Below are 25,307 nucleotides of genomic sequence, written 5' to 3' on the forward strand. Positions count from 1 at the left end.
AATTGACAAATTGTATATATTTAATATGTTTATTGTGATGGTTTGATATAAAAATATCGAAATCTCCTTAGTCAAGCTAATGAACATATTCATCACCTTCCATAGTTGCCTTTTGTGTGTTTGTGTGTGTGTGTGTGTGTGTGTGTGTGTGTGGTGAAAACACTTAAGTTCTACTCTCTTGTCATAAAGACAAGAAATAATAAGTGTTGGTGAGAGTGTTGAGAAAAGGGCACCCTTGTAGAATGTAAATTGGTACAGCCATTGCGGAAAACAGTATGGAAGTTCCTAAAAAAATTAAAAACTAAAACTACCATATGATCCAGAAATCCAAAGGAAAGAAAACCTTTGGATTTTATATACTACTAGAGGCCTGGTGCACGAATTTGTGTATGGGTGGGGTCCCTTGGCCTGACCGGCGATCGGGGCCAATCAGGGTTGGCCATCGGGGGGAGGGACTTCGGGAGGTTGGCCGGCTGTGGGAGGTTGGCTGTGGAAGCACACTGACCACCAGGGGGCAGCTCCTGCATTGAGCATCTGCCCCCTGGTGGTCAGTGAATGTCATAGCGATTCGTCAACCAGTCATTCGGCCAGCCGATTGTAATGGTTGCTTAGGCTTTTATATATTAAGATGTATATATCCAAAGGGAGGGAAAACTTTGTTTTTACACCCAACAGATTATATTACAACCTGGATATTAGGTTAGGTTAGGCTACCCTTGAATTTTAGCTTTGTGGGTCTTCAAATTGAACAATTACGCCTGAAATATTTGTATAATTTTCTGACACTGGTAAAATGTCATTTTTTCCCATTCTTTAGAATCATGGTAAAAGCCAATATGTGTTGTTTGGTATATGAAAAGCAAATCAGGTATAGGACTTTGATGTTAAGGCTTTTAAAAAGTTATAGAAGGAATATTCTCTCTTATTTTCTTCAACCTGTCTTTTTCCTTCTTTGTTCAGCATATAAATGCATTCTAATTTCTTCTCTTAAAAAATGGCCCTGGCTAGTGTGGCCCAATTGGTTAGGCGTCATGTCATGCACTGAAAGGTTTCTGGTTCTCTCTCCCTTTTCCTACCTCTCTAAAAATCAATAAAAAAGGAGAAAATATCCTATCTTGATTCAATTTAATACTGAAAGTTTAATAATGACCAATATTATTTGAGTGTTTGGTCTGCTAAGAATTTTACATGTCATTTGATACAGGGACACTTATAAGGGTAATGTTGCTATTCTTTGCATTTTATTTTTAGAGGTTGGATGTTGAATCTGAGAATAAGTCATTTGCTTAGTCACACAGCTGTGATTCAAATCCTAGCACTCTGACCTCTTGTTTTGTTTCCTCTAGGTGCTGGTCTATATTCTCTTTTTTTCACAATCTCTTTTGAAAAGAAAGATGTGCACACTTATTGATAACTAGAGGTCCAGTGCATGAAATTCGATGAGGGCCTATTGGGGATTCCCTTTCCCCGGCTGCCGGCAGCTGGCCCTGCCGCTGCCACTGCTTGCCATCTGTGTGGCACTGGCCCCTCCTCCCCTACCACTGGTCACCTCCCTCTGCGGGCAACAGGTGTGGGGTGCGATCGCTTGGCTGGCCTGGGCCTCCCTCTGCGGGCCAATTGCTGGCTGGCCCCGCACACTTGGGCCTCCTTCGTTGGGATGATCACAGAGCTCCCCCCTCCCCCAATCGATCACCCCACTGGCCAGTGGCCTGGGCCTCCCTCATTGGGGCAATTGATTGCGGAGCCCCCCCATCTATCGCCCTGTAGAGGGTGGCCTGGGCCTTCCTCTGTGGGGCAATTGTGGGGTGATGGCGGGGCCCCCCGACCCATCGCATCGCACCTTCCTTGGCTGGCCTGGCACCAGTGCATGTCATAGGTGGTCATCTGGATGGTCATACTGCTGTTCGGTTGTTCAGTCAATTTGCATATTACACTTTTATTATTATAGATGTCCATTCCCATCTCCCATTAACTCATTCCTTAATCCAGTGGTCGGCAAACCACGGCTTGCGAGCTGCGGTTTGCCGCTCTGTTGACTAATGAGTTTGCCGACCACTGCCTTAATCCACTGTATCTGAAATATGTTAGATGGTGAAAAGTGCTGTGAAGAAAAATGAAGGGAATACGAATGGTTGAAGGATAGTTGACAATTTTGAGTAGTCAAGGAATGCCTCAGTAAAGTGGTATTTGTGTAAAGGTCTAAAAAGAGATGAGGGAATGAGCCATATTGATATCTGAGAGAAGAATGTTTCAGACAGAAGAAATAAGAGCAAAGGTACTTAGTAGGATGTTTGAGGAACAACAAAGAAGTCATTGTGGCTGGAGCAGAATGAAAAGTAAGGGAGGATAGTAGAAGATGAGACTAGAGTGGTAAAGTAGTGGGGTGCACATCACATGGGTCATTATAGGGATTTTGGCTTCTACAGGTAGTGTAATGCGAAGCAACTGAGAAGTTTCACACAGGTAGGTGACATGATCTTACTACTTAAGATTCAAAGAGTCACCCTGTTAATGATATGGAGAATATTATCTGGGGAATAAGTAGAAGCAGGGAAACCAGTTAAGGAGCTATTAATAATAATTCAAGTAGAATAAAGATAACTAAGATATTTTGGTCTGCATTGGAAAGATAGAGTTGTAGTTTATCAACTGTAGAAAAAGTTTTGGTGTGATAGTAGGGGGCTAGGGAGTGAGGAGCTGAATAAAGAGGGTTTTTTTTGGTTTGATTTTTGACTTGCTACGATGAGAAGCCTTTTAGATAACCAGGTTGGAAATAATGAGTAGGCAATTGAATACATGAGTCTAGAGCAGGGGTGGGCAAACTTTTTGACTCGAGGGCCACAATGGGTTCTTAAACTGGACCGGAGGGCCAGAACAAAAGCATGGATGGAGTGTTTGTGTGAACTAATATAAATTCAAAGTAAAGGAGCGGAGGGGAGAGCAAGAGAACCCTCTGCTCTTTCGGCTCCGCGGGTCGGATACAACAGCCGAATGGGCCGGATCCGGCCCGTGGGCCGTAGTTTGCCCACGGCTGGTCTAGAGTTTAGGGGGAAGGTTGAGACTGGGGTTACACATTTGAGGGCAAATCAGCATAGATATATAAAGACACTAGAGGCCTGGTGCACGAAATTCATGCAGGGGGGTTGTCCCTCAGCCCAGCCTGCACCCTCTCCAATCTGGGACCCCTCGAGGGATGTCCAACTGCCTGTTTACTGGGATCCGTCCTAAACGGGCAGTCGGACATCCCTCTCACAATCCAGGACTGCTGGCTCCCAACTGCTCACCTGCTTGCCTTCCTGATTGCCCCTAACCGCTTCTGCCTGCCAGCCTGATCACCCCCTAACCCAGGGGTGGGCAAACTTTTTGACTCGAGGGCCACAATGGGTTCTTAAACTGGACCGGAGGGCTGGAACAAAAGCATGGATGGAGTGTTTGTGTGAACTAATATAAATTCAAAGTAAAGGAGCTGAGGGGAGAGCAAGAGAACCCTCCGCTCTTTCGGCTCCACGGGCCGGATAGAACAGCCGAACAGGCCGGATCCAGCCCACGGCTGCCCTAACCACTCCCCTGCCAGCCTGATTGATGCCTAACTGCTCCCCTGCCAGCCTGTTTGCCCCTAACTGCCTTCCCCTGCAGGCCTGGTCACCCCTAACTGCTCTCCCCTGCAGGCTTGATTTCCCCCAACTGCCCTCCCTTGCAGGCCTGGTTCCTCCCAACTTCTCTCCCCTGCTGGCCATCTTGTGCTGGCCATCTTGTGTCCACATGGGGGCAGCCATCTTGTGTGTTGGAGTGATGGTCAATCTGCATATTACTTTTATTAGATAGGATAGAGGCCTGCTGCACGGGTAGGGGCCAGCTAGTTTGCCCTGAAGGGTGTCCCGGATCAGGGTGGGGGTTCCCTTGGGGCGTGGGGTGGTCTGGGTGAGGGGCCTGTGGTGGTTTGCAGGCTGGCCACGCCCCCTGGCGACCCAAGCAGAGGCCCTGGGATCTGGGATTTATTTATCTTCTACAATTGAAACTTTGTATCCTGGAGTGGAGCCAAGCCTTCTGCTCGTTCTGTGGCAGCAGCCATTTATGTTGGCATTTATGCATCTTCTATAATTGAAACTTTGTAGCCTTAAGTGGAGGCCAAAGCAGGCCAGGGCTGCAGAACCTTGGCTTCCTCCATCGCCGCTGGCAACCCTAGCCTCCTGTTCTCTCCAACTCCGTGGTGCCGCCATTTCTGTTGGAATTTATTTATCTTATATAATTGAAACTTTGTAGCATTGAGTGGAGGCCTGGGCCAGCAAGGGCAGGCGGAAAGCTTGGCTTCCTCCATTGCCAGGGAAACCCAAGCCTCCCTCCTACTCTCTGTGGCTGCAACCATCTTGGTTGGGTTTATTTGCATATTCCCTCCTGATTGGCTGGTGGGTGTGGCTGGTGGGCATGGCTTGTGGGAGTAGCAAAGTGATGGTTAATTGGCATATTACTCTTTTATTAGATAGGATAAGATGGAATGAGATCAGGAGAGTGATTATAGGTCAAAGAAAAGAGAACATACAGCTCTGAGTCACTCTGTTGAAGAGGTTAGGGAGATAAGGAGGAACTAGCCAAGGAAACTGAAAAGCAGCAGCCAAGGAAGTAGGGGAAAAGCAGAAAGTAGTGTCCAGGAAATCTGTTTCAAGGAAGAGTGTGTGAACAAACATGCCTAATGCTGCTGATGATAGTTATCCTATCTAATAAAAGAGTAATATGCAAATTAACCATCACTCCACTACACCCACCAGCCAATCAGGAACGAATATGCAAATAAACCCAACCAAGATGGCTACGGCCACAGAGAGCAGGAGGGAGGCTTGGGTTTTCCTGGCAATGGAGGAAGCCAAGCTTTCTGCCTACCCTTGCCGGCCTAGGCCTCCACTCAAGGCTACAAAGTTTCAATGATAGAATATACATAAACCCAAACAGAAATGGTGGCAGCCACGGAGCTGGAAAGAGCAGGAGGCTAGGGTTGCCCCTGGCGATGGAGGAAGCCAAGCTTTCCGCACACCCAGGCCGGCCCAGGCCTCGCTTAAGGCTACAAAGTTTCAATTATAGAAGATACATAAATCCCAATAGAAATGGCTGCCGCCACGGAGCAAGTAGAAGGCTTGGCTTTGCTCCAGGCTACGAAGTTTCAATTGTAGAAGATAAATAAATCCCAGATACCAGGGCCTCCACTTGGGTTGCCAGAGGGTGTGGCCGGCCTGCAAACCACCACAGGCCCCTTGCCCAGGCAGCCCCACGCCCCAAGGGAAACCCCACCCTGATCAGGGACACCCTTCAGGTCAAACCAGCTGGCCCCCACCCATGCACCAGGCCTCTATCCTAATAAAAGAGTAATATGCAGATTGACCATCACTCCAACACACAAGATGGCTGCCCCCATGTGGTCAAAGATCCTGCCCCCATGTGGACACAAGATGGCCAATACAAGATGGCCAGCAAGGGAGGGCAGTTGGGGGCGATCAAGCCTGCAGGGAGGGCAGTTAGGAGTGACCAGGCCTGCAGGGGAGGGCAGGTTGGGGAAAACAGGCTCACAGGGGAGCAGTTAGGCATCAATTAGGCTGGCAGGGGAGTGGTTAGGGGGTGATCAGGCTGGCAGGCAGGCGAGCAGTTGGGAGCCAGCAGTCCTGGATTGTGATAGGGATGTCTGACTGCCCATTTAGGCCCGAACCCACCGGGATCGGGCTTAAACGGGCAGTCTGACATCCCTTGAGGGGTCCCAGATTGGAGTGGGTGCAGGCTGGGCTGAGGGACAACCTCCCCTACCCCCCCACCCCCGTGCATGAATTTCGTGCACCGGGCCTCTAGTATATATATAAACAGAAGACTGAGAGCTGACCTTTGAGTTAGCAACATGAAGATTAGTGGTAACCTGTCTTACAGTGAATGGTATTACCATCTATGTGGTTTTTCAAGCTAGAAACCCTGGAAATCAACTTAAATTGGTTTGTCTTCGTCGCATCTCTAGGCATTAAGTTCGTGAATTCTTTCTTTATATATTTCTTTAATCTGTCTCTTTCCCATTCCCTCTGCCCTTTTCTAAGTTTATGTTCACAGCATTTCTCACGTGGATTATTGCAGTAGCATTTTGTTTTCTTTGCTTCTAATCTGGCATTTTCTTAAGTCTTTCTGCACTTTACTGCCAGAGTAATCTTTTAAACATTTTTTTAAAAATTGATTTTAGACAGAGAAAAACATCAATGTGAGAGAGAAACACTGATCTGTTGCCTCCAGCATGCACCCCCCCCCCAGGCATCGAATTGGGATCAAACCTGACCAGGAATTGAACCCAGCACCTTTTGGTGTAAGGTAGGCATGTCAAACTCAAAGGCTAACACAGGCCCTGACCAGTTTGGCTCAGTGGATAGAGCAGCCGTGGGCAAACTACGGCCCACGGGCCGGATCCGGCCCATTCGGCTGTTGTATCCGGCCCGCGGAGCTGAAAGAGCGGAGGGTTCTCTTGCTCTCCCCTCCGCTCCTTTACTTTGAATTTATATTAGTTCACACAAACACTCCATCCATGCTTTTGTTCCGGCCCTCCGGTCCAGTTTAAGAACCCATTGTGGCTCTCGAGTCAAAAAGTTTGCCCACCCCTGGGATAGAGCGTTGGCCTGCGGACTGAAAGGTCCCAGGTTCGATTCGGTCAAGGGCATGTACCTTGGTTGCGGGCACATCCCCAGTGAGTGGTGGGTGTGCAGGAGGCAGCTGATCGATGTTTCTCTCTCATCCATGTTTCTGACTCTATCCCTCTCCCTTCCTCTCTGTAAAAAAATCAATAAAATATATTAAAAAAAAAAAAAAGGCTAACACAGGCCAAATAAACAAGGTTTAAGTTTATGTGGGCGCACAAAAACAAAAGCTTCAATTTTCATAGAAATGTAGGTTTATTTCAATAGAGACATGCTGAATACAAAGGGCTGAAATAAATGAATAATCGTTAACATAAAAAATAGGATATTTTAATAAAAATTAATATTTTTTCTTAGACATTAACTTACCAGACACTGAATAGCTATACAAATTAATAAGCATAACGCAAGTAAACCTATTTTTCTTGTTCTCCAAAAGCGAAATATTTACTGTTGCACAAACCAAACAAATAAGTCTAAGACTAATGACATGGCAATCGGCTGCTAAAATATTCGCTGCTAGTATTAGTGGAGAGAAATGGTGCGCTTTCGTGTTAGGTGGGTAAGGAAAATGAATGCAACATGATAAATTAAGTTACGAAATTTTTATTAAAATGTTTTTTACATACCGTTATATTGGCTGGGCTGCAAAAATATTCGTTGTGGGTTGCATATGGCCCATGGGCTGTGAGTTTGACATGCTTAGTGTAAGGGATGATGCTCCAACCCAACTGGGCCACACCGACCAGGGCCAAAGTGATCTTTTCAAAAGGCTAGTTGGAATATTTCATTCTCTTGATTAAAAATTTTCTTGTGGCTTCCTCTAGCATTCAGGATAATGTTTTAGATCCTTAATGTAAAATATAATTTTCTTCATGATAGGCTACTTTCTACTTCTCTAGCCTCATACACCATTCCTCTACCCTTTGCTCTAGCAGTAGCAAACTGTTTTAGTTTCTGGAATGTGTTATGCTGCTAGATCTACCTGAAATGTCCTCCCTTTTCTTATTCTACCATGTTTTTTCAAGTTTCATTCCTGTCAACACTATAGAAAGTTTTCTCTGATTTCTCCCTTGATCCATATGCTTATTTCAGGTTCTGGAAGTACTAGCTTATGACCTGTCATAGCATTATCAAATTATATTCTGTAACCCTAGCTGGTTTGGCTCAGTGCATAGATCACCAGCCTATGGACTGAAGGGTCCCAGGTTCGATTCTGATCATAGGACACATACTTCAGTTGCAGGCTTGATCCCTGGCCCTGGTTGGGGCTCGTGGGAGGCAACCAATCAATGTCTCTCTCTCACATCGAAGTTTCTCTCTTTCTGTCTCTCCTCTCCCTTCTCCTCTTTCTAAAAACCAATGGAAAAATATCCTCAGGTGAAAAAAAAAAAGTAGTCCTAAAAAAAATTATATTCTGTAATTATTGATTAACATGACTTTCTATTCCACTAGTCTCTAAAGTCTTTTGTGGTACAAATAATACATTTTTCTATTATGTATTCCCATCCTATATGTAGCACAATGCTTGGCATCTAATAGGAACTAAGGTGTTTGAATGAATAGAATAATAATGAAGTTCAATTGTTATAATCAAATTTTAAAACAATATATTGAGAGTTTATTAATCACCTGAATAGTATTATGGGTTTGAAGGAGTTATTGAAATTAGCCAAGGCAAATGTTATATACTACAAGATCAAACTTATATAAACAGTGATATCCGTCTGTATCTAAAGGCAAAACAGATTTAATAAACAGGTTGATGGGCAAATGTTGCAGCAAAAGGAAGGGTTACATGATTTTTAAAATGGCATGAAATACTGCACCCTCCCCCAATTTTTTGGAAGCTTATTTTAGAAGGAAGTAATGTTGTATCCTTATTGGTTCTGAAAAATTGGAAACCGTGGACCAACCATCAATTATATAGATTTGTAGTTTAATTTCTAAAATAAATTAAAATGTAAGAATGGTTATGTAATATTATAGCATCTAATAACATTGTTATCAGTATACTGAGTAAGTTGGCTGTTGTTCAGAGCTCTCAGGTCTCACATTATGTGTGGTAATATTCAGTTATGAAAAATTTTAGAAATTTTTACTTGTGTTTTAAAAAGATATAGTGTGTGTGTTTTTTTACCTTTTAAAAAACTGGCATGAGGTCTCAAAGTTTTATCTGTAGTGGAAGCAATGAGAGTCAAATTCAAAGATGCTAAGTATATTACTAAGGAGGAATTGGTAAAACTTGGGGACTGCAACATTAAGCCAAATATGAAGCCAGGATGTTGAGCTAGGATGCTTGGGACAATGGTGGTACCATTTACAGGTTTCAAAAGATCACAGTTGGGTGTGAGATTAAGGGATTCAAGGAACCATCATTATTGATTTTTTTTTAAGTCAAGTTTTTAGTGAAGCATAACCAAAAAGATTGACAAATCATGTATGCATGGCTTAATTTTCAGAAGATCACCATGATTTGAAATAGAGTTTCAGTTGGGAAGGAAGAAGTGCAACCAAGTAAATATACCTAGAAATATAAAAATGGGGCTGAGAGGTAAAGATAAGACCAGTGACAATGTAGAGAGGGTAGTGTAATGGATGACATGTGATACGAGGCAGCATGAGGCTATCGTCAGAAAGTAGCACTAGGTAAAAGGCACTAATATTTGAACATCATTTATATGACTATACAAATACAATGTTTTTTAATAGAAAAGACCATTGCCTCAAAATAGAAAGCCCTTTATGCATATTAATTGCTTATCAACTCTTTGAGCCACCTATCATATAAGATGGAGCACAATTAGGAAAGCCCCCCCTTTTTTTTTTAATATATTTTATTGATATTTTACAGAGAGGAAGGGAGAGGGATAGAGAGCTAGAAACATCGATGAGAGAGAAACATCGATCAGCTGCCTCCTGCACACCTCCCACTGGGGATGTGCCCGCAACCAAGGTACATGCCCTTGACCAGAATCGAACCTGGGACCCTTCAGTCCGCAGGCCGACGCTCTATCCACTGAGCCAAACCGGTTTCGGCTGTCCTAGGCAGTTTTTATAACTGATATCTTAATGAGAATTTTAAGGGGTAAATTAAAACTTCATGTTAGAATTTGTTTTGTTTGTTTGTAGAAATGAGTTAAATGTTATATATTAAAACTTTGTATATGAAAATTTGTATTATGTAATTCTATTTCAAACTCTAAAATTTAAGATGGTCCTGGGATAACATCTATTTAGGACAAAGTTGTTATTTTTAATCTATATTTTAGATGAAAAATAAGATTTGGTAGTATTGTTTAAAATATCAGCATATTAACAATTGGTGCCAATTTTATTTTAAAATATATTGTTTTTTAAATTGACTTCCATATTCCTAAATTATTGTATAATGTTAATATAATATAATATTAAAAATTATGGGAAGCAAGAGTGCAGTCTGATGGAAAGAACAGCAACTTTGGAGCTGGACAGGATACGATTCTATCATGTGATGTATTGAATTGTATCTCTCTCCCTCCCCCAAAAGATATGTTGAAATCCTAATTTCTAGTTCCTGTGAAAGTGATTTTATTTGGCAGTAGAGTCATTGCAGATGTAGTCAAGTTAAGTTAAGGTAATTTGTGTGGGCTCCTAACCAATATGACTGGTGTTTTTATAAGATGATACTGACACTCATAGAGGGAAGATGATGTGAAGACAGACATCATGTAATGACAAAGGCAGAGGTGGAGCAGTGCAGCTGCAAGCCAAGGAATGCCAAGGAAGCTAGGAAGAGGCAAGGAAGGATTCTGCCAAGAGCCACAGAGGGAGTGTAGCCATGCTGACACTTTGAATTCAGACTTTTAGCATCCAACCATGAGATAATAAATTTCTCTTGTTCTAAGACATCCAGTCTGTGGTCATTTGTTAAGGAAACTCTAGGAAATGGATATAGTCATATACTAGGTGTTTGGTTTTTGGGTCCTTTAACCTCTGAATCTCAATTTCCTTTATGTAACCCATTAAGAACAGTTCTAGCATGGAGTAGACATTGTAAGCTTTGCTATTGCTGTTCATTCTTCAAAGATAATTTACATTTATAATTGTAAAATTGAGGCTTACCATAGAATTAGGAGTAAAAACCTTGTCTATGCTTCCCATTCACAGTCTCTAACTTACATAAGCATACAACAGATTTCATATGACCCATAGAATTTTACTAGATGATAAAGGATTACATTTGTTTTGTACCTGTAAATTTAGAATTTAGTGTTGATTTTTTCAAACTAATTTTCAAAAATAAAATAACCCAGAGTGACTCAGTTTTAAAAAATTCATTCAACTGCTAAGTTTTAAGAGGGTCTAAATAATTTAAATATGGATGTTTATTTCCTCCACCCCCTTTATCTGATGAGTATTTTTGAGGAGAAGTTTTTTACATTGATGTATTACCTATTTAATAAAAAGGAAGCATTTAAAATACTTTTTAAAATGTTGTGCTGTCTCATTGTGCCCCTCTTACATACATTTCCTCTGACTCTCATAATCCATATTCACCTTCTTTCCTATGAGGGCCTGAGTTATACAAATGACTTGTTTTACAATTACAGTAACCTCTGTGGAAAACTTAGTGCTATCCCTTATTTTTGAGCCATGGGTAGGAAGCAATGTAACTTGCATTACTTCCTCTGAAGCAAGAATGTGGACAATTGCTCAGCCTCTACAGACTTCTTTTTTTTGCTTGCTGCTGTGGTATCACACCATTGGCACTGATATGACTCATAAAACTGAAGAATCTGCTCTAGTCACCTAGAACAGGGGTAATGCCATGCCCATCCTATCCCCTAGCTGATGTCTGCCGTACCTAATGTCAATTGAATGAATTTCCTTGTTGCTACTAGTGTTGCTGTACCTCAGTGTCCGAGCTAAGGAGCTATCTCTTGAAGCTTTCAATGCTGCCTTTACTAAGAATTCTAGAATAGGGTTGGAATGGCCCTCTCGATAGCTGTATGTCCCCTGGGCTAAAAAGCCACCCTGTTTTAGTTTATAGTGGCTCAAAGTTACCAAACCTGCCTCTTTGGAATGTGAATTATCTCAATCAAGACCCTGCAGGCTCATGAGAAACTTTTACCTCTCCCTTAAGGACTTTAAATTAGGGTCTTGTCCATAATAAGAGTTAAAACCAGAAATAACTTTATGACCTAGCTATATGGCAGGGCAAACTTCTAATTACTGAACATCTTCTGTTCTTATTGTCCTACAGTGACCTTCTTTCCCTCTGAAGCCCCTAGGTGATCCTTAGCTCAGAATGTCATATGCACCTCATTTCCCTCTCTTTCCTGGAACCTCTCAAGTTATGTGGGGTTCACATGTGTAGGTATGTATTAAATTTGGTTATTGTCTCTTTTTAATCTATCTCATGTTTATTTAATTATTAGACTAGCCAGAAGAACTTAGGGGGGTAAAATTTCCTCCTCCTCTACAGTATTAAGTTAAGGAATGATTACTTCATGATGGGGCATTAAGGAAGAAATGAAAGTTCCATTTCCTAGACTCTTTAAATCTGTTCTTACACAAATATTTGGTTATGTTAGCCTCCTTAGAAATCTATCCAGCTTCTTTATTTCCTGCAGGGCATTTTTAACACTCAGGGTGACTGAGTTTTCAGAGACTTTGTTGTCAGAAGCAGTAACCAACTCTGGATAGCTTATACAGGAAAGGAATTTTTTAGAGGGAGATTGGGTAGGTCACACATAAAATGGATAGGAAGTTGAGAGAAGCATGTTTGGAGACAGAAAAGGAAATTTGGAAGCAGAAACAGTGATTTAAAGCTATAGCTGCTGCTGAGTTCTCTCTGCTACTGCTGTGGCCACTAATCTAATCACACCCACTCTGGTCTGTCTCCCAAGATTTAGTGATTTATATGGAGACTCAGTCATCTAGACTCAATTGAATTGCTCCAGATTTTATGCTTTGGTACTGGCTGATTGGGGTTAGGGAGAAGGAGGACTCATTTACCCCTTTGGCTTCTGTGGTGGGAGATTGAGTCCTGTCTCCCTACAAAATTCTCAAAATGGAGAATTCCACAATACTTGGGAGAGAGTTGCGATGCTGGGCAGGTTCATAACAACAAAAACAAATCTTAATTATATCTCAATGATTTTTCTTCATTTTTACAATCTGAAGGTCTTGAGTTTGTACATTAGAAAGTATGTTATATGTCCATTGTGTGAGAGAGCATAATATGGGGGCAGGAGTATAGATTTTTGAGAAAGGCAGAGCTGGGTTCAAATACTTGCTCCTAATTATTAGCTAGATTATCTTGGGAAAATTGCTACACCTTCCTAAGTGGCAGTTTCCTACCTATGCATATAAAAGGCTAAATGCCCATCTGACCGGTAGCTATGATGCGCAATGACCACCAGGGGGCAGGCGCTCAACGCAGGAGAACCCGAGAACTGCCCTCTTGCAATCCAGGAACCTTTCTGGGGATGTCGGAGAGCCGGTTTTGGCCCAATCCCCACAGGCCAGTCCAAGGGACCCCACCTGCTGGAGGGACCCCGCTCACTCTGCTGACACCCTTCAAGCCACAGCGCCACCCCAGGTGCGGCCGGCCAAGCAGGGACCATGGGAGGTTGGATCCAGGGAGTGTCTGGCCCATCTCGCCCAGTTCTGCCCCGCTGGCCACCTTCTAATTAATTTTCTTTCAATGTGTATGAATCCGTGCACCGGGACACTAGTTCTAAAATAAGGAAAGTGAAAACAAACTTTGCAAGGACTATTGTATTTTTTAATGAGATGATATGTATTAAGTGCTTATAATATCTGGCCCTTAGTAAACAGTCAGTAAACATTAGTAAAACACTGAGTGTCGTATGGCTCTAGTTTATTTTCTTAGCCTGGTTTCATTTCCTTGTCTCATGAAAATGCTCCACAAATCCAAAGTATTTATGCTCATTGTCCTTAAAGGTACCTGTGCTCTCTACCTTCTTGCTGCTTCATATGCCCCCTCTTTTTTAATTCTTTTTTATGGCTCATTTCAAATCCTCTTTTCTTCTTAGTATGAATATATTGGACTGTCTAGTACGAACTGTCTTCTTTACCATTCAGTTTGACACTTTGCATTTATAGTAGTTATTTCATGTGCTATCATTGATAAAGATAGTCTTCTAGAAGGCAAAGGGGACTCACTATTCTTGGGAAAAAGCAGTTTAGTAAAAGAGCATTGGGCCTGGAGTCAGTGATCCTTGGTTGTAGCCTAGTATCAGCTATTGCTATTCTGCTGGAATGGCTAATTATGTCACACTCACACTATTTATTTTTTAAAATCAGATGGTTGTTTGGCCACACTGAGAAGTCTCTACAGAACAAACTTTCTTGTTTTTTTGCAATATGGATATACTTGGGTATTTTCCAAATCTTTAAGTTTTAGTCTCTTTTTGCTTACCATTATTCCTTCTCTGTTCATTTCTTTGCTCTTGCAATTTACTATAAGCAGTCGGGAGAAACCAAGCTATTCCTTCAACACTTTGCTGAGAAGAAGTCTCCTTACTAAATAAATTTTCAGTTTTGTTCCTTACAAATTCCACAGAACGCTAGAACATAGCCAATGTTTTCTTTTTGCCACTTTATAACAAGGATCATCTTTTTTTCCATTGTCCAATAACATGTTCCTCATTTCCATCTGAAATGGCCTTTACCATCTATATTTCTACGAGTATTCTGTTCAAGATTGTTTATATATTCCATAAGAAGATGGAAGCTTTCTCTCATTTCTTTTTAAAGTCTTACCAGAATTAGCCTTAATATCTGTATTTCTGACATCATCTCATGTCTCCTCTAGTCTCTACCCGTTACCCAGTTCCAAAGACACTTCTGTCTTTTTAGGTATTTGTCACAGCAGCACCCCACTTTTTGATACCAAATCTGTCTTAGCTTGGGCTACTTTAAAAATATATCACAGACTAGGTGGCTTCAATAGGCATTTATTTCTCAGTCTTGGAGGCTGGGAAGTGCAAGATCAAAGTGTGGGCAGATTCACTTTTTGGTGAGGACCGTTTTCCCTGACTTGCATATGGCTACTTTCTCACTTTTTCTCTTCCTGTTGGGGTCAGTAATGAGTGAGAGTTCTCTCTTCTCCTGGCTCCATTTTCAATGATGTTTCTGTTTATTAATTTTTACCGTATTCTTCAGTAGTTGAATGGGTAAATAATCTGGTATATCCAGGAAATGGAATAATGTTCAATGATAAAAATTAATATGCTATTAAACCATGAAAAGACATGGAGGAACCTTAAATATATATACTTAGTGAAAGGCCAATTCGAAAAGGCTACATACTGTATAATTCCAACTACCTGACATTCTGAAAAAGGCAAAACTATGGAAATAGTAAAAAGATCAGTGGTTGCTCCTCAGGATAACAGGATGAATAGACAGAGTACAGGGGATTTTTAAGGCAGTAAAAACTATTATGTATGATACTATAATACCTGTCATTATACATTTGTCAAAATCCATAGAATGTAGAACATCAAGAGTGAATTTTAAGGTAACCTTTGGCCTTTGAGTTATTATGATGTATCAGTGTAGGTCCTTAATTGTAAAAAATGTTTCACTCTGGTGGGGGATATTGCTCCTTAGGAGGGGGTGTGTGTGTGTGTGTGTGTGTGTGTGTGTGTGTGTGGCGGGGGAGGGGGTGCAGAAAGTATATGAGAACTCTACTTTCCATTAAATTTTGCTGTGAACCTAAAACTGCTCTAAAAACATAAAATCTACTTAAAAAATTCTGATAATGGAAACAAGAGCTGTCATTTTAGCTATCTGGCCAGGTCTTATACTAGCTGGTGTACTGGAATTTAGTTCTGACACTAATCACCCTGAATATTGTCAGACTCCACAGGTATAAGGATATGGTCCCCAATAAGACTGCCACCTCTTCATACACCAGCTGCAGTCAGGTCCTCAGGCTATCCACACTTCTAGCCAAGTAGCTTACAGATAAGGGGCTTCCCACCCACCCCCTCACAAGACTGCCCTCACTTCAGATGAAAGTTGCAAGTTCAGAGGTCTCTAGGCCACCTACACTTCTGACCAACTGGCTGTCAAATGGGGTGTTTCCTGTGACTCCTCTCAGGTTTAATACTTAGCTAGAATGATTCAGAGAACTCAGGGAAATGCTATACTTATGATTACAGTTTTATTATAAACAATACTAGAGGCCTGGTGCACAAATTTCGTGCAGGGGGGGGGTGCGGTGTCCCTCAGCCCAGCCTGCACCTCTTCAATCTGGGACCCCTCGAGGGATGTCTGACCGCCCGTTTAGGCCCGATCCTACCGGCAGTCAGACATCCCTCTCACAATTTAGGACTGCTGGCTCCCAACTGTACGCCTGCCTGCCTTCCTGATTGCCCCTAACTGTTTCTGCCTGCCAGCCTGATCACCCCCTAACCACTCCCCTGCCAGCTTGATTGATGCCTAACTGCTCCCCTGCCAGCCTGTTTGCCCCTAACTGCCCTCCCCTGTAGGCATAGTCCCCCTAACTGCCCACCCCTGCAGGCCTGGTCACCCCTAACTGCCCTCCCCTGCAGGCCTGGGTCCCCCCCAACTGCCCTTCCCTGCAGGCCTGGTCACCCCCAACTCCCCTCCTCTGCCAGCCTGGTCACCCCTAACTGCCCTCCCCTGCAGGCTTGATTGCCCCCAACTGCCCTCCCCTGCAGGCCTGTTCCCTCCCAACTGCCTTCCCCTGCTGGCCATCTTGTGGTGGCCATATTGTGTCCACATAGGGGCAGGATCTTTGACCACATGGGGGCAGCCATCTTGTGTGTTGGAGTGATGGTCAGTTTGCCTATTATTCTTTTATTAGATAGGATTAGATAGGATAGAGGCCTGGTGCACGGTGGGGGCCAGCTGGTTTGCCCTGAAGGGTGTCCCTGATCAGGTGGGGGTTCCCTTGGGGCGTGAGGCGGCCTGGGCAAGGGCCTGTGGTGATTTGCAGGCCAGCCACGCCCCCCGGCGACTCAAGCGGAGGCCCTGGTATCTGGGATTTATATATCTTCTACAATTGAAACTTTGTAGCCTGGAGTGGAGCCAAGCCTTCTGCTCGCTCCATGGCAGCAGCCATTTATGTTGGGATTTATGTATCTTCTATAATTGAAACTTTGTAGCCTTAAGCGGAAGCCAAGGCAGGCCAGGTGTGCGGAAAGCTTGGCTTCCTCCATCACCGGGGGCAACCCTAGCCTCCTGCTCTCTCCAGCTCAGTGGCTGCTGCCATTTTTGTTGGGATTTATTTATTTTCTATAATTGAAACTTTGTAGCCTGGAGTGGAGGCCTGGGCTGGCCAGGGTGTGCGGAAAGCTTGGTTTCCTCCATTGCCGAGGAAACCCAAGCCTCCCTCCTGCTCTCTCTGTGGCCGCAGCCATCTTGGTTGGGTTAATTTGCATACTCGCTCCTGATTGGCTGGTGGGCGTGGCTTTGTGAGTGTAGCAGAGTGATGGTTAGTTTGCATAATGCTCTTTTATTAGATAGGATAAATTGGGATCAGCTAAATGAAGAGATGCATGAGGCAAGGACTTGAAGGGCCCTGAATGCAAAGCCTCTTGCCCTCTCCCTGTAGAAGCAGGTCACATCACTCTCCTGGCATATCAGTGAACTAACCAACTAGGAAGCTCCCCTGTGCTTTCGTGTCTAGAGTTTTTATTGAAATTTTATGACATAGGCATGATTGATTAAGCATTGGCCACAGGATTGAACTAAATTTCCAGCCTTTCCTCAGACAATGAGGGGTTCTGTGCCAAAGTCCCTAATCACATCTAGTCTTCTGGTCACCAGCCCTGAGCCTGAGCCTGATCCTGAACCATTTTATTAGCATAAATTTGAGCTTGAATCAAGGGATTTATCAAAAACAAATACACTGGTATCACAGGAAATTCCAAGGGTTTTTAGAAACTCCCTGCCTGGAATCCAGGACAAAGACAAGACAGATTCTTTTTTTTTTTTTTTTTTAATGTATTTTTATTGATTTCAGAGAGGAAAGGAGGAGAGGAATATCAATGATGAGAGAGAATCGTTGATTAGCTGCCTCCTGCACGCCCCCTACTGGGGATCAAACCCACAACCCCGGGAATGTACCCTTGACCGGAATCCATCCCTGGACCCTTCAACCTCCATCCTCCTCCGCGGGTTGATGCTCTATCCACTGAACCAAACCGGCTAGGACAAATGCTTTATTAGACAACACCAGGCTTTTAAAAAATGGTGGCCCTTGAGAAACCTAATACTTTTTTTTTTTTAATTTGAAAATGTTCCATGGAAAGCTGAGGTAACTGAAAAGTATTTAAGATTAGAAGATTTAAGAGCAATAGCTGATTTACAAATCTCTGTATTAGTCTGGTTTTAAATTATGTCCACAAAAGAACATCCAGCCTACAGAAAAGTCTTAAAAGAGTTTATTTGAGCCAAATTTTGAGGACATGCCCAGAAGCAAAATCTCAACTGATAGAGAAAATGCTCAGGAGAATAGTAGGTTTGTAATTCCTTTTCTGTATTTAGAATCAAAGAAAATGTAAGGAGGATCACATGAAATCCATTGTTGGTAAATTAAGGAGGTGGGAGAAGGCAAAGCAGGGAAATCTCTAGCATTGAACAATGGGCAAAATGGAGAAACACTTATTTCTTGTACACTGGTCAGTACAGGATTGTTAATAATTTACATTTATAGTACATAGGGATGGTATATAAGGAACAAGATTAACATGAGGGATTCTGTCCTCCTGTGCTCTGGTGCCTACGTTATGTCTTCGAGGGGTCTGGAAAAGAAAATTACTCTGGCCTCCTAGATGCATAAGAACGATGGACAGAGTTCAGTTAAAGATTTACCTCTGCTAAGGAAGCTATAGGCCTGGGGTGTGACTACCTGCCATGGCCTGCTCTGTGAGGAATTTATGATTAGACCATCCTTTGTGGTTACTTTTGTTCACTGAGCTTGTCAGGCCTGCCATGTGGCTCCCTGAGCTTATTAGGGTTACTTTATAGCTCCTTTTTTTGTTCACAGTTCTTTAAATCTTTTTGTTATAGCTCTTTAAATCTTTCTACATCCTGCAGTTTGAATTTTATATTTATGACTAGAGGCCCAGTGCACGAAATTCATGCATGGGGGGGGGGTGTCCCTCAGCCCAGCCTGCACCCTCTCCAATCTGGGACCCCTCGAGGGATGTCCGACTGCCTGTTTAGGCCCAATCCTACCAGGATCGGGCCTAAACGGCAGTCGGACATCCCTCTCACAATCCAGGACTGCTGGCTCCCAACTGCTCGCCCACATGCCTTCCTGATTGCCCCTAACCGCTTCTGCCTGCCAGCCTGATCACCCCCTAAGCACTCCCCTGCCAGCCTGATTGATGCCTAACTGCTCCCCTGCCAGCCTGTTTGCCCCTAACTGCCCTCCCCTGCAGGCCTGGGCACCCCTAACTGCCCTCCCCTGCAGGCTTGATTGCCCCAACTGTCCTCCCTTGCAGGCCTGGTCCCCCCCAACTGCTCTCCCCTGCAGGCCTGTGTCCCCCCCAACTGCCCTTCCCTGCAGGCTGGGTCGCCCCCAACTTCCCTCCTCTGCTGGCCTGGTCAACCCTAACTGCTCTCCCCTGCAGGCTTGATTGCCCCCAACTGCCCTCCCTTGCAGGCCTGGTCCCTCCCAACTGCCCTCCCCTGCTGGCCTGATCACCCATAACTGTCCTCCCTTGCAGGCCTGGTCCCTCCCAAATGCCCTCCCCTGCTGGCCATCTTGTGGCAGCCATCTTGTGTCCACATGGGGGCAGGATCTTTGACCACATGGGGGCAGCCATCTTGTGTGTTGGAGTGATGGTCAATTTGCATATCACTCTTTTATTAGATAGGATAGAGGCCTTCTGCACGGGTGGGGGCCCTCTGGTTTGCCCTGAAGGGTGTCCTGCATCAGGGTGGGAGTTCCCTTGGGGCGTGGGGCGGCCTGGGTGAGGGGCCTGTGGTGGTTTGCAGGCTGGCCAGGCCCCCCGGCGACCCAAGTGGAGTCCCTGGTATCTGGGATTTATTTATCTTCTATAATTGAAACTTCGTAGCCTTGAACGGAGCCAAGCCTCCTGCTCACTCCGTGGCAGCAGCCATTTTTGTTGGAATTTATTTATCTTCTATAATTGAAACTTTGTAGCCTTGAGCGGAGGCCAAGGCAGGCCAGAGCGGGCAGAAAGCTTGGCTTCCTCCATCGCCGGGGGCAACTCAAGCCTCCTGCTCTCTCCATGGCCGCAGCCATCTTGGTTGGGTTAATTTGCATACTTGCTACTGACTGGCTTGTGTGGGTGCCTTGTGGGTGTAGCAGAGGTACAGTCAATTTGCATATTACTCTTTTATTATATAGGATTTTGATGCATAAGTGAATTTCTTTTGATAAGTATATAGAGAGGAATTTACTTGGAAAGGTGAGCTACTAGAATAACATATGAGTCCAGTTTTCACTCACATTGGTAAAATAAAATAAACAGATAACCTTAAAAAGCTTTTTTCCTGAGCTGTAGGTTGCTTCATTGGACTCACTTTCCTCTCTAAGAGCAAGTTATTTTAGAATGAATCCACTTTTTCCAAGGAAGTACTTAGTTCTGTTTTCTCTTTTGCAGATTGATTATACCGGAATAGACCCTTCCAGTCCCTGCAATAAATGTTTGTCCCGGAATGTGACACCTTGTATTTGTACAATTAACTTCACACTGGAACAGTCATTTGAGGTCTGTATTCCCAAGTAATGTGTTTAAGAAGCCATGCTTTAAAAAGTGTTGATATTATGTTAACTTTTTTACAAAATTTTTTTGTGTGTGTTTGGAGAAGTCACTTTAGTTAATTGGTTGTAGATGCTCTTATGCTAAGCTTTTTTTTGCTATTGAATTATGCTGTCTGGTGAAGACATGTATTTAGGTAGTTTATTTTAGTTAGCACCCTGTAATCTAAATTTAAAACATCGTATTTTATATTACAGGAAAATTTTATTGTACAAATCAATTTTGATCACAGTTTATATCTACACTTGTATTTTTAAAATTATTGTTCAAATTATTTTGCCCACTTCTAATATTAAAACAAGTTTTTAGAAAATAAATACTGCCCTAGCTGATTTGGCTCAGTGGATAGAGTGTCAGCCTGTGGACCAAAGGGTCCTGGGTTCAATCCTGGTCAAGGGCACGTACCTTGGTTGCAGGCTCCTCGGGCCCTGGCCCTGGTCGGAGGCAACCAATCGATGTGTTTCTCTCACATCAATGTTTCTCTCTGTCTTTCCCTCTCTCTTCCACTCTCCCTAAAAATTAACGGAAAAATATCCTCGGGCAAGGATTAACCAAAAAAAAAGAAAGAAAGAAAGAAAGAAAATAAATACTAATTCACCCATTATTTTACGGTATTATTTTTCTATCAGATATGAACCATTACTATAGATACAAACACTTAGTGAAACTATTGACCTTTTATATCTTGACTAGAGGGCTGGTGCACGAAATTCGTGCACGGGGGGGGGGGGCTGTTTTCCTCAGCCCAGCCTGCACCCTCTCTAATCAGAGACCCCTTGGGGGATGTCTAACTGCCGGTTTAGGCCCGATCCCACCTAACCAGCAGTCAGACATCCTCTTGCAATCTGGGACCACTGGCTCCTAATCTATCACCTGCCTGCCTGATCGCCCCTAACCTTTCTGCCTGCCTGCCTGATCGCCCCTAATTGCCTCTGCCTGCCTGCCCGATTGCCCATAATCACCTCTGCCTGCCTGCCTGATCATCCCTAACTGCTCCCTTGCCGGCCTGCTGCAAAAATACATAATCCCTACATCTGGACTGATAGCCAGCCATATGCACTGAACTGCCAAACCAGTCATTAAAAAATTGAACCGCTTTCTTACACCTTTCACCCAACAGTTGTTGCCCTTAAAACTCTTCCAGTTTGTGCTCTTCTTTACCTGAAAATTGAACTTAAAAATTGTTCTTTTATTTTTTAGGGAGCAAAACTGCTTTAATACATGCCAACTTTTTAGATTTTTCTACACTTGAGTTTTCTGAAAGGTAGTGATGACTTTTGTAGTCCCTGGTAGATGATTGCCATCTAGTGGTTGTAGATGCTCTTACACTAAAATAAAGGAAAATAATGTTGCCTTTTTATAAAAACAAGAAAATGAATTTGGGAGAAGACAGATTATTTTACTTTGTTTCAGCGTCAAAAGCTGAAATAACAAATAAATTGAAAACACCATAGAAATTCTACTATTTTTCAATGTGATGGACAAATTATAAAGATGCATTAAGTCCTTTTTGTCAGAATAGACAGAATTAAAGCATTGAAAGAGACTTGTAATGATTTAGAAGCTACAATCTACATTAGAAACAGTTATTTTAGACCATTTCTTCTGCAAAGGTGATCATCTTCAGATTCATTCTTTTTGTGGGCTCTGTGTTCTTTTGCAAGGCAACCATTTGAATTTCACTAAAGCCTTTTCAGAGAACTTTAAGTTATTTTGTCTCAGTATTCATTTAAAATGATTTCTTTTTCAGTTTGTAAGTTGAATTTACTGTACTTCTTAATTGAGATGATACTTTTTTTTAAAGTGTTTCCTTTGTTTCTGTGATATAAATATATATATTTTTAAATCCTCTTTGGAGAATATTTTTACTATTGATTTTTTTCTTTTCTAGAGAGATTGAAAGATATGCAGGAGAAGAGAGGGAGGGAGGGGGAGATAGAGAAAGAGAGAGAGAGAGAGAGAGAGAGAGAGAGAGAGAGAGAGAGAGAGAGAGACATGTGAGAGAGACACATCGACTGGTTGTCTCCTGCACACACCCCCCACCTGGGATGGGGAGCAAACCCTCAACTGAGTTATATGCCCTTGACTGGCAATCGAACCTCTAACCATTGAGCCAAACCAGCCAGGGCTGTGATATAATTTTCATAACCAAAAATAAAGTAAGTAGTTTTCATGTAAACATTTTCTTTATATAGAATAAAAGCATTTGCAAACATTTGACATTTGAAAATCAAGCTCTAAATAAATGATTATGTATATGAAAATAGCAAATCAAATAAAGCATATTTGAAATGTTATTGAATTTCTCTTTTTCCTGGATTCTTTTCATCCTTTAATTCCTTTTATTTAGTTTTAATTTTTAAAATTTTTATTGAATTTATTGGGGTGACATTGGTTAGTAAATGTCACCCCAATATATAGGTTTCAAGTGTACAATTCTATAATACATCGTCTGTATATTGTATTGTGTGTTCACCACCCAAAGTCAGTTTTCCTTCTGTCACTATTATCCCTCTTTTTCTTTAACTTCTCTTAATTGAGGATAAGAGATGATAGAGGTAGCAACCAGAAAGTAGAAAATCGCTTCATGTTTTTGCTACCTCTAAAAACCTTACATTCAAGATGGCATCTTGTGAATAATGGTAGTGTATGTAGGTTACTGTTCTTACTCAAGTTCCAAGGTGGCTCCATTGAATACATTACAGTATTTTTCTTTTTTTTTCTTTTTTTTTCTTTTTTTTGGTGAGTTTTTTTTTTTAAAATAAATCTTTATTCAGATTATTACAATTATTTCTCCTTTTTCCCCCCATAGCTCCCCTCCACCCAGTTCCCACCCCACCTTCTGCCCTTACCTCCCCCCCACTGTCCTCATCCATAGTATGATTTTTGTCCAGTCACTTCATGAACCCCCCCCATACCCCTTTCCCCCTGAGAATTATCAGTCCACTCCCTTTCTATGCCCCTGATTCTATTATATTCACCAGATTATTCTGTCCCTCAGGTTTTTAATTCACTTGATTTTTAGGTTCACTTGTTGATAGATATGTATTTGTTGTTCATAATTTTTCTCTTTACTTTTTTCTTCTTCCTCTTCTTTAAGAATACCTTTCAGCATTTCATATAATACTGGTTTGGTGGTGATGAACTCCTTTAGCTTTTTCTTTTTTTTTTTTTAAATATATTTTATTGATTTTTTACAGAGAGGAAGAGAGAGGGATAGAAAGTCAGAAACATAGATGAGAGAGAGACATCGATCAGCTGCCTCCTGCACGCCCCCCACTGGGGATGTGCCCGCAACCCAGGCACATGCCCTTGACCGGAATCGAACCTGGGACCCTTCAGTCCGCAGGCCGACGCTCTATCCACTGAGCCAAACCAGTTAGGGCCTTTAGCTTTTTCTTATCTGTGAAGCTCTTTATCTGCCCTGCAATTCTGAATGATAGCTTTGCTGGGTAGAGTAATCTTGGTTGTAGGTTCTTGCTATTCATCACATTGAAAATTTCTTGCCACTCCCGTCTGGCCTGCATAGTTTCTGTTGAGAAATCAGCTGACAGTCGTATGGGTGCTCCCTTGTAGGTAATTAACTGTTTTTCTCTTGCTGCTTTTAATATTCTCTCTTTGTCTTTTGCTCTTGGTATTTTAATTATAATGTGTCTTGGTGTGGTCCTCTTTGGATTCCTTTTGTTTGGGGTTCTGTGCGCTTCCTGGACTTGTAAGTCTATTTCTTTCACCAGGTGGGGGAAGTTTTCGGTCATTATTTCTTCAAATAGGTTTTCAGTATCTTGCTCTCTCTCTTCTTCTGGCACCCCCATAATTCTGATGTTGGTACGCTTGAAGTTGTCCCAGAGTCTTCTTACACTATCTTCAACTTTTTGGATTTTTTTTTTGCTTTTTGCTTTTTCGGTTGAGTGTTTTTTGCTTCTTTGTGTTTCAATTCTTTGACTTGATTTTTGTGTTCCTCTTGTCTGTTTTTGGGTCTCTGTATAATATTTTTTATTTCAGTCAGTGTATGTTTAATTTCTAGTTGGTCCTTTTTCATATCTTCGAGGGTCTCGTTATATTTATCGGCCTTTTCTAGGATATTCTTAAAAAGCCTTATAACCGTGGTTTTGAATTCTATATCCAGTCGTTTGTTTTCCTCCATTTCTTTCGTTTGTGATCTGATTCTTTGACGTCGCATTTTCACTGCTTCCCTGAGTTGGTAAGGTAGATTTGTGTCCAAGGTTTCCAATATGGCCCAGTGGGTCTGCCTCCCCAGTTAACCTGAGGTGGACACTCTTGGTGCACCCCTTTGTGGACTGTGTGTACAGCCTTGTTGTAATTAAGTCTTGATTGTTGTTGGTATCACTGGGAAGAATTGACCTCCAGGCCAGTTGGCTGTAAGGATCAGCTGTGTCTATGCTGGGAGAAGTTCAGTGCTGGAGACAGCCTTATAGGGTTAGACTTGCCAAATTGCAATAGCCTCTGTGCTCAGCTTGGATGGGGTGGAGTCTCAGTCTTGGCTTCCTGTCAGCCTTACCCTTGCGCACACGTGCGCGCCTTCAGACCTCCACCTTCCCTGGCTCCCGAGTCTCTGCCCGAAAGTCCAGACTCCCCCCACAAGAGCGTGGGTCCCCAGGGGCTCGCCTGGAACCGGGGTTCAGTGCAGTCAGAACTGGGGCCCAGTGGAGTCAGGAACCTCCGACTCCCTTCCACTAGGGAAAGCCTGTGGCAACCTCCGCAGCCTTTATGCGCACTGGTGTGTGCGCACGCGCTTTCAGTCCTCCGCTTTCCCTGGCTCCCGAGTCTCCGCCCGAAAGTCCAGACTCCCCCCGTAAGAGCGTGGGTCCCCAGGGGTTCGCCCGGAACTGGGGTTCAGTGCAGTCAGAACTGG

General features: G+C 42.9%; 1 protein-coding gene across 1 annotated transcript in view; it reads left to right on the forward strand.

Moving 5' to 3' along the window:
• Nucleotides 1-25,307, forward strand: part of TMEM30A (transmembrane protein 30A) — a 44,704-nt gene that overhangs the window by 5,993 nt on the left and 13,404 nt on the right. The window contains exon 2 of the mRNA XM_080665365.1: nt 20,276-20,383. Coding sequence (XP_080521491.1) covers nt 20,276-20,383 — 108 coding nt within the window. The remainder of the gene's footprint in view (nt 1-20,275; nt 20,384-25,307) is intronic.

Source organism: Plecotus auritus (genome assembly GCF_963455305.1).
Source record: "Plecotus auritus genome assembly, chromosome: 4".
NCBI classification, from domain to species: domain Eukaryota; kingdom Metazoa; phylum Chordata; class Mammalia; order Chiroptera; family Vespertilionidae; genus Plecotus; species Plecotus auritus.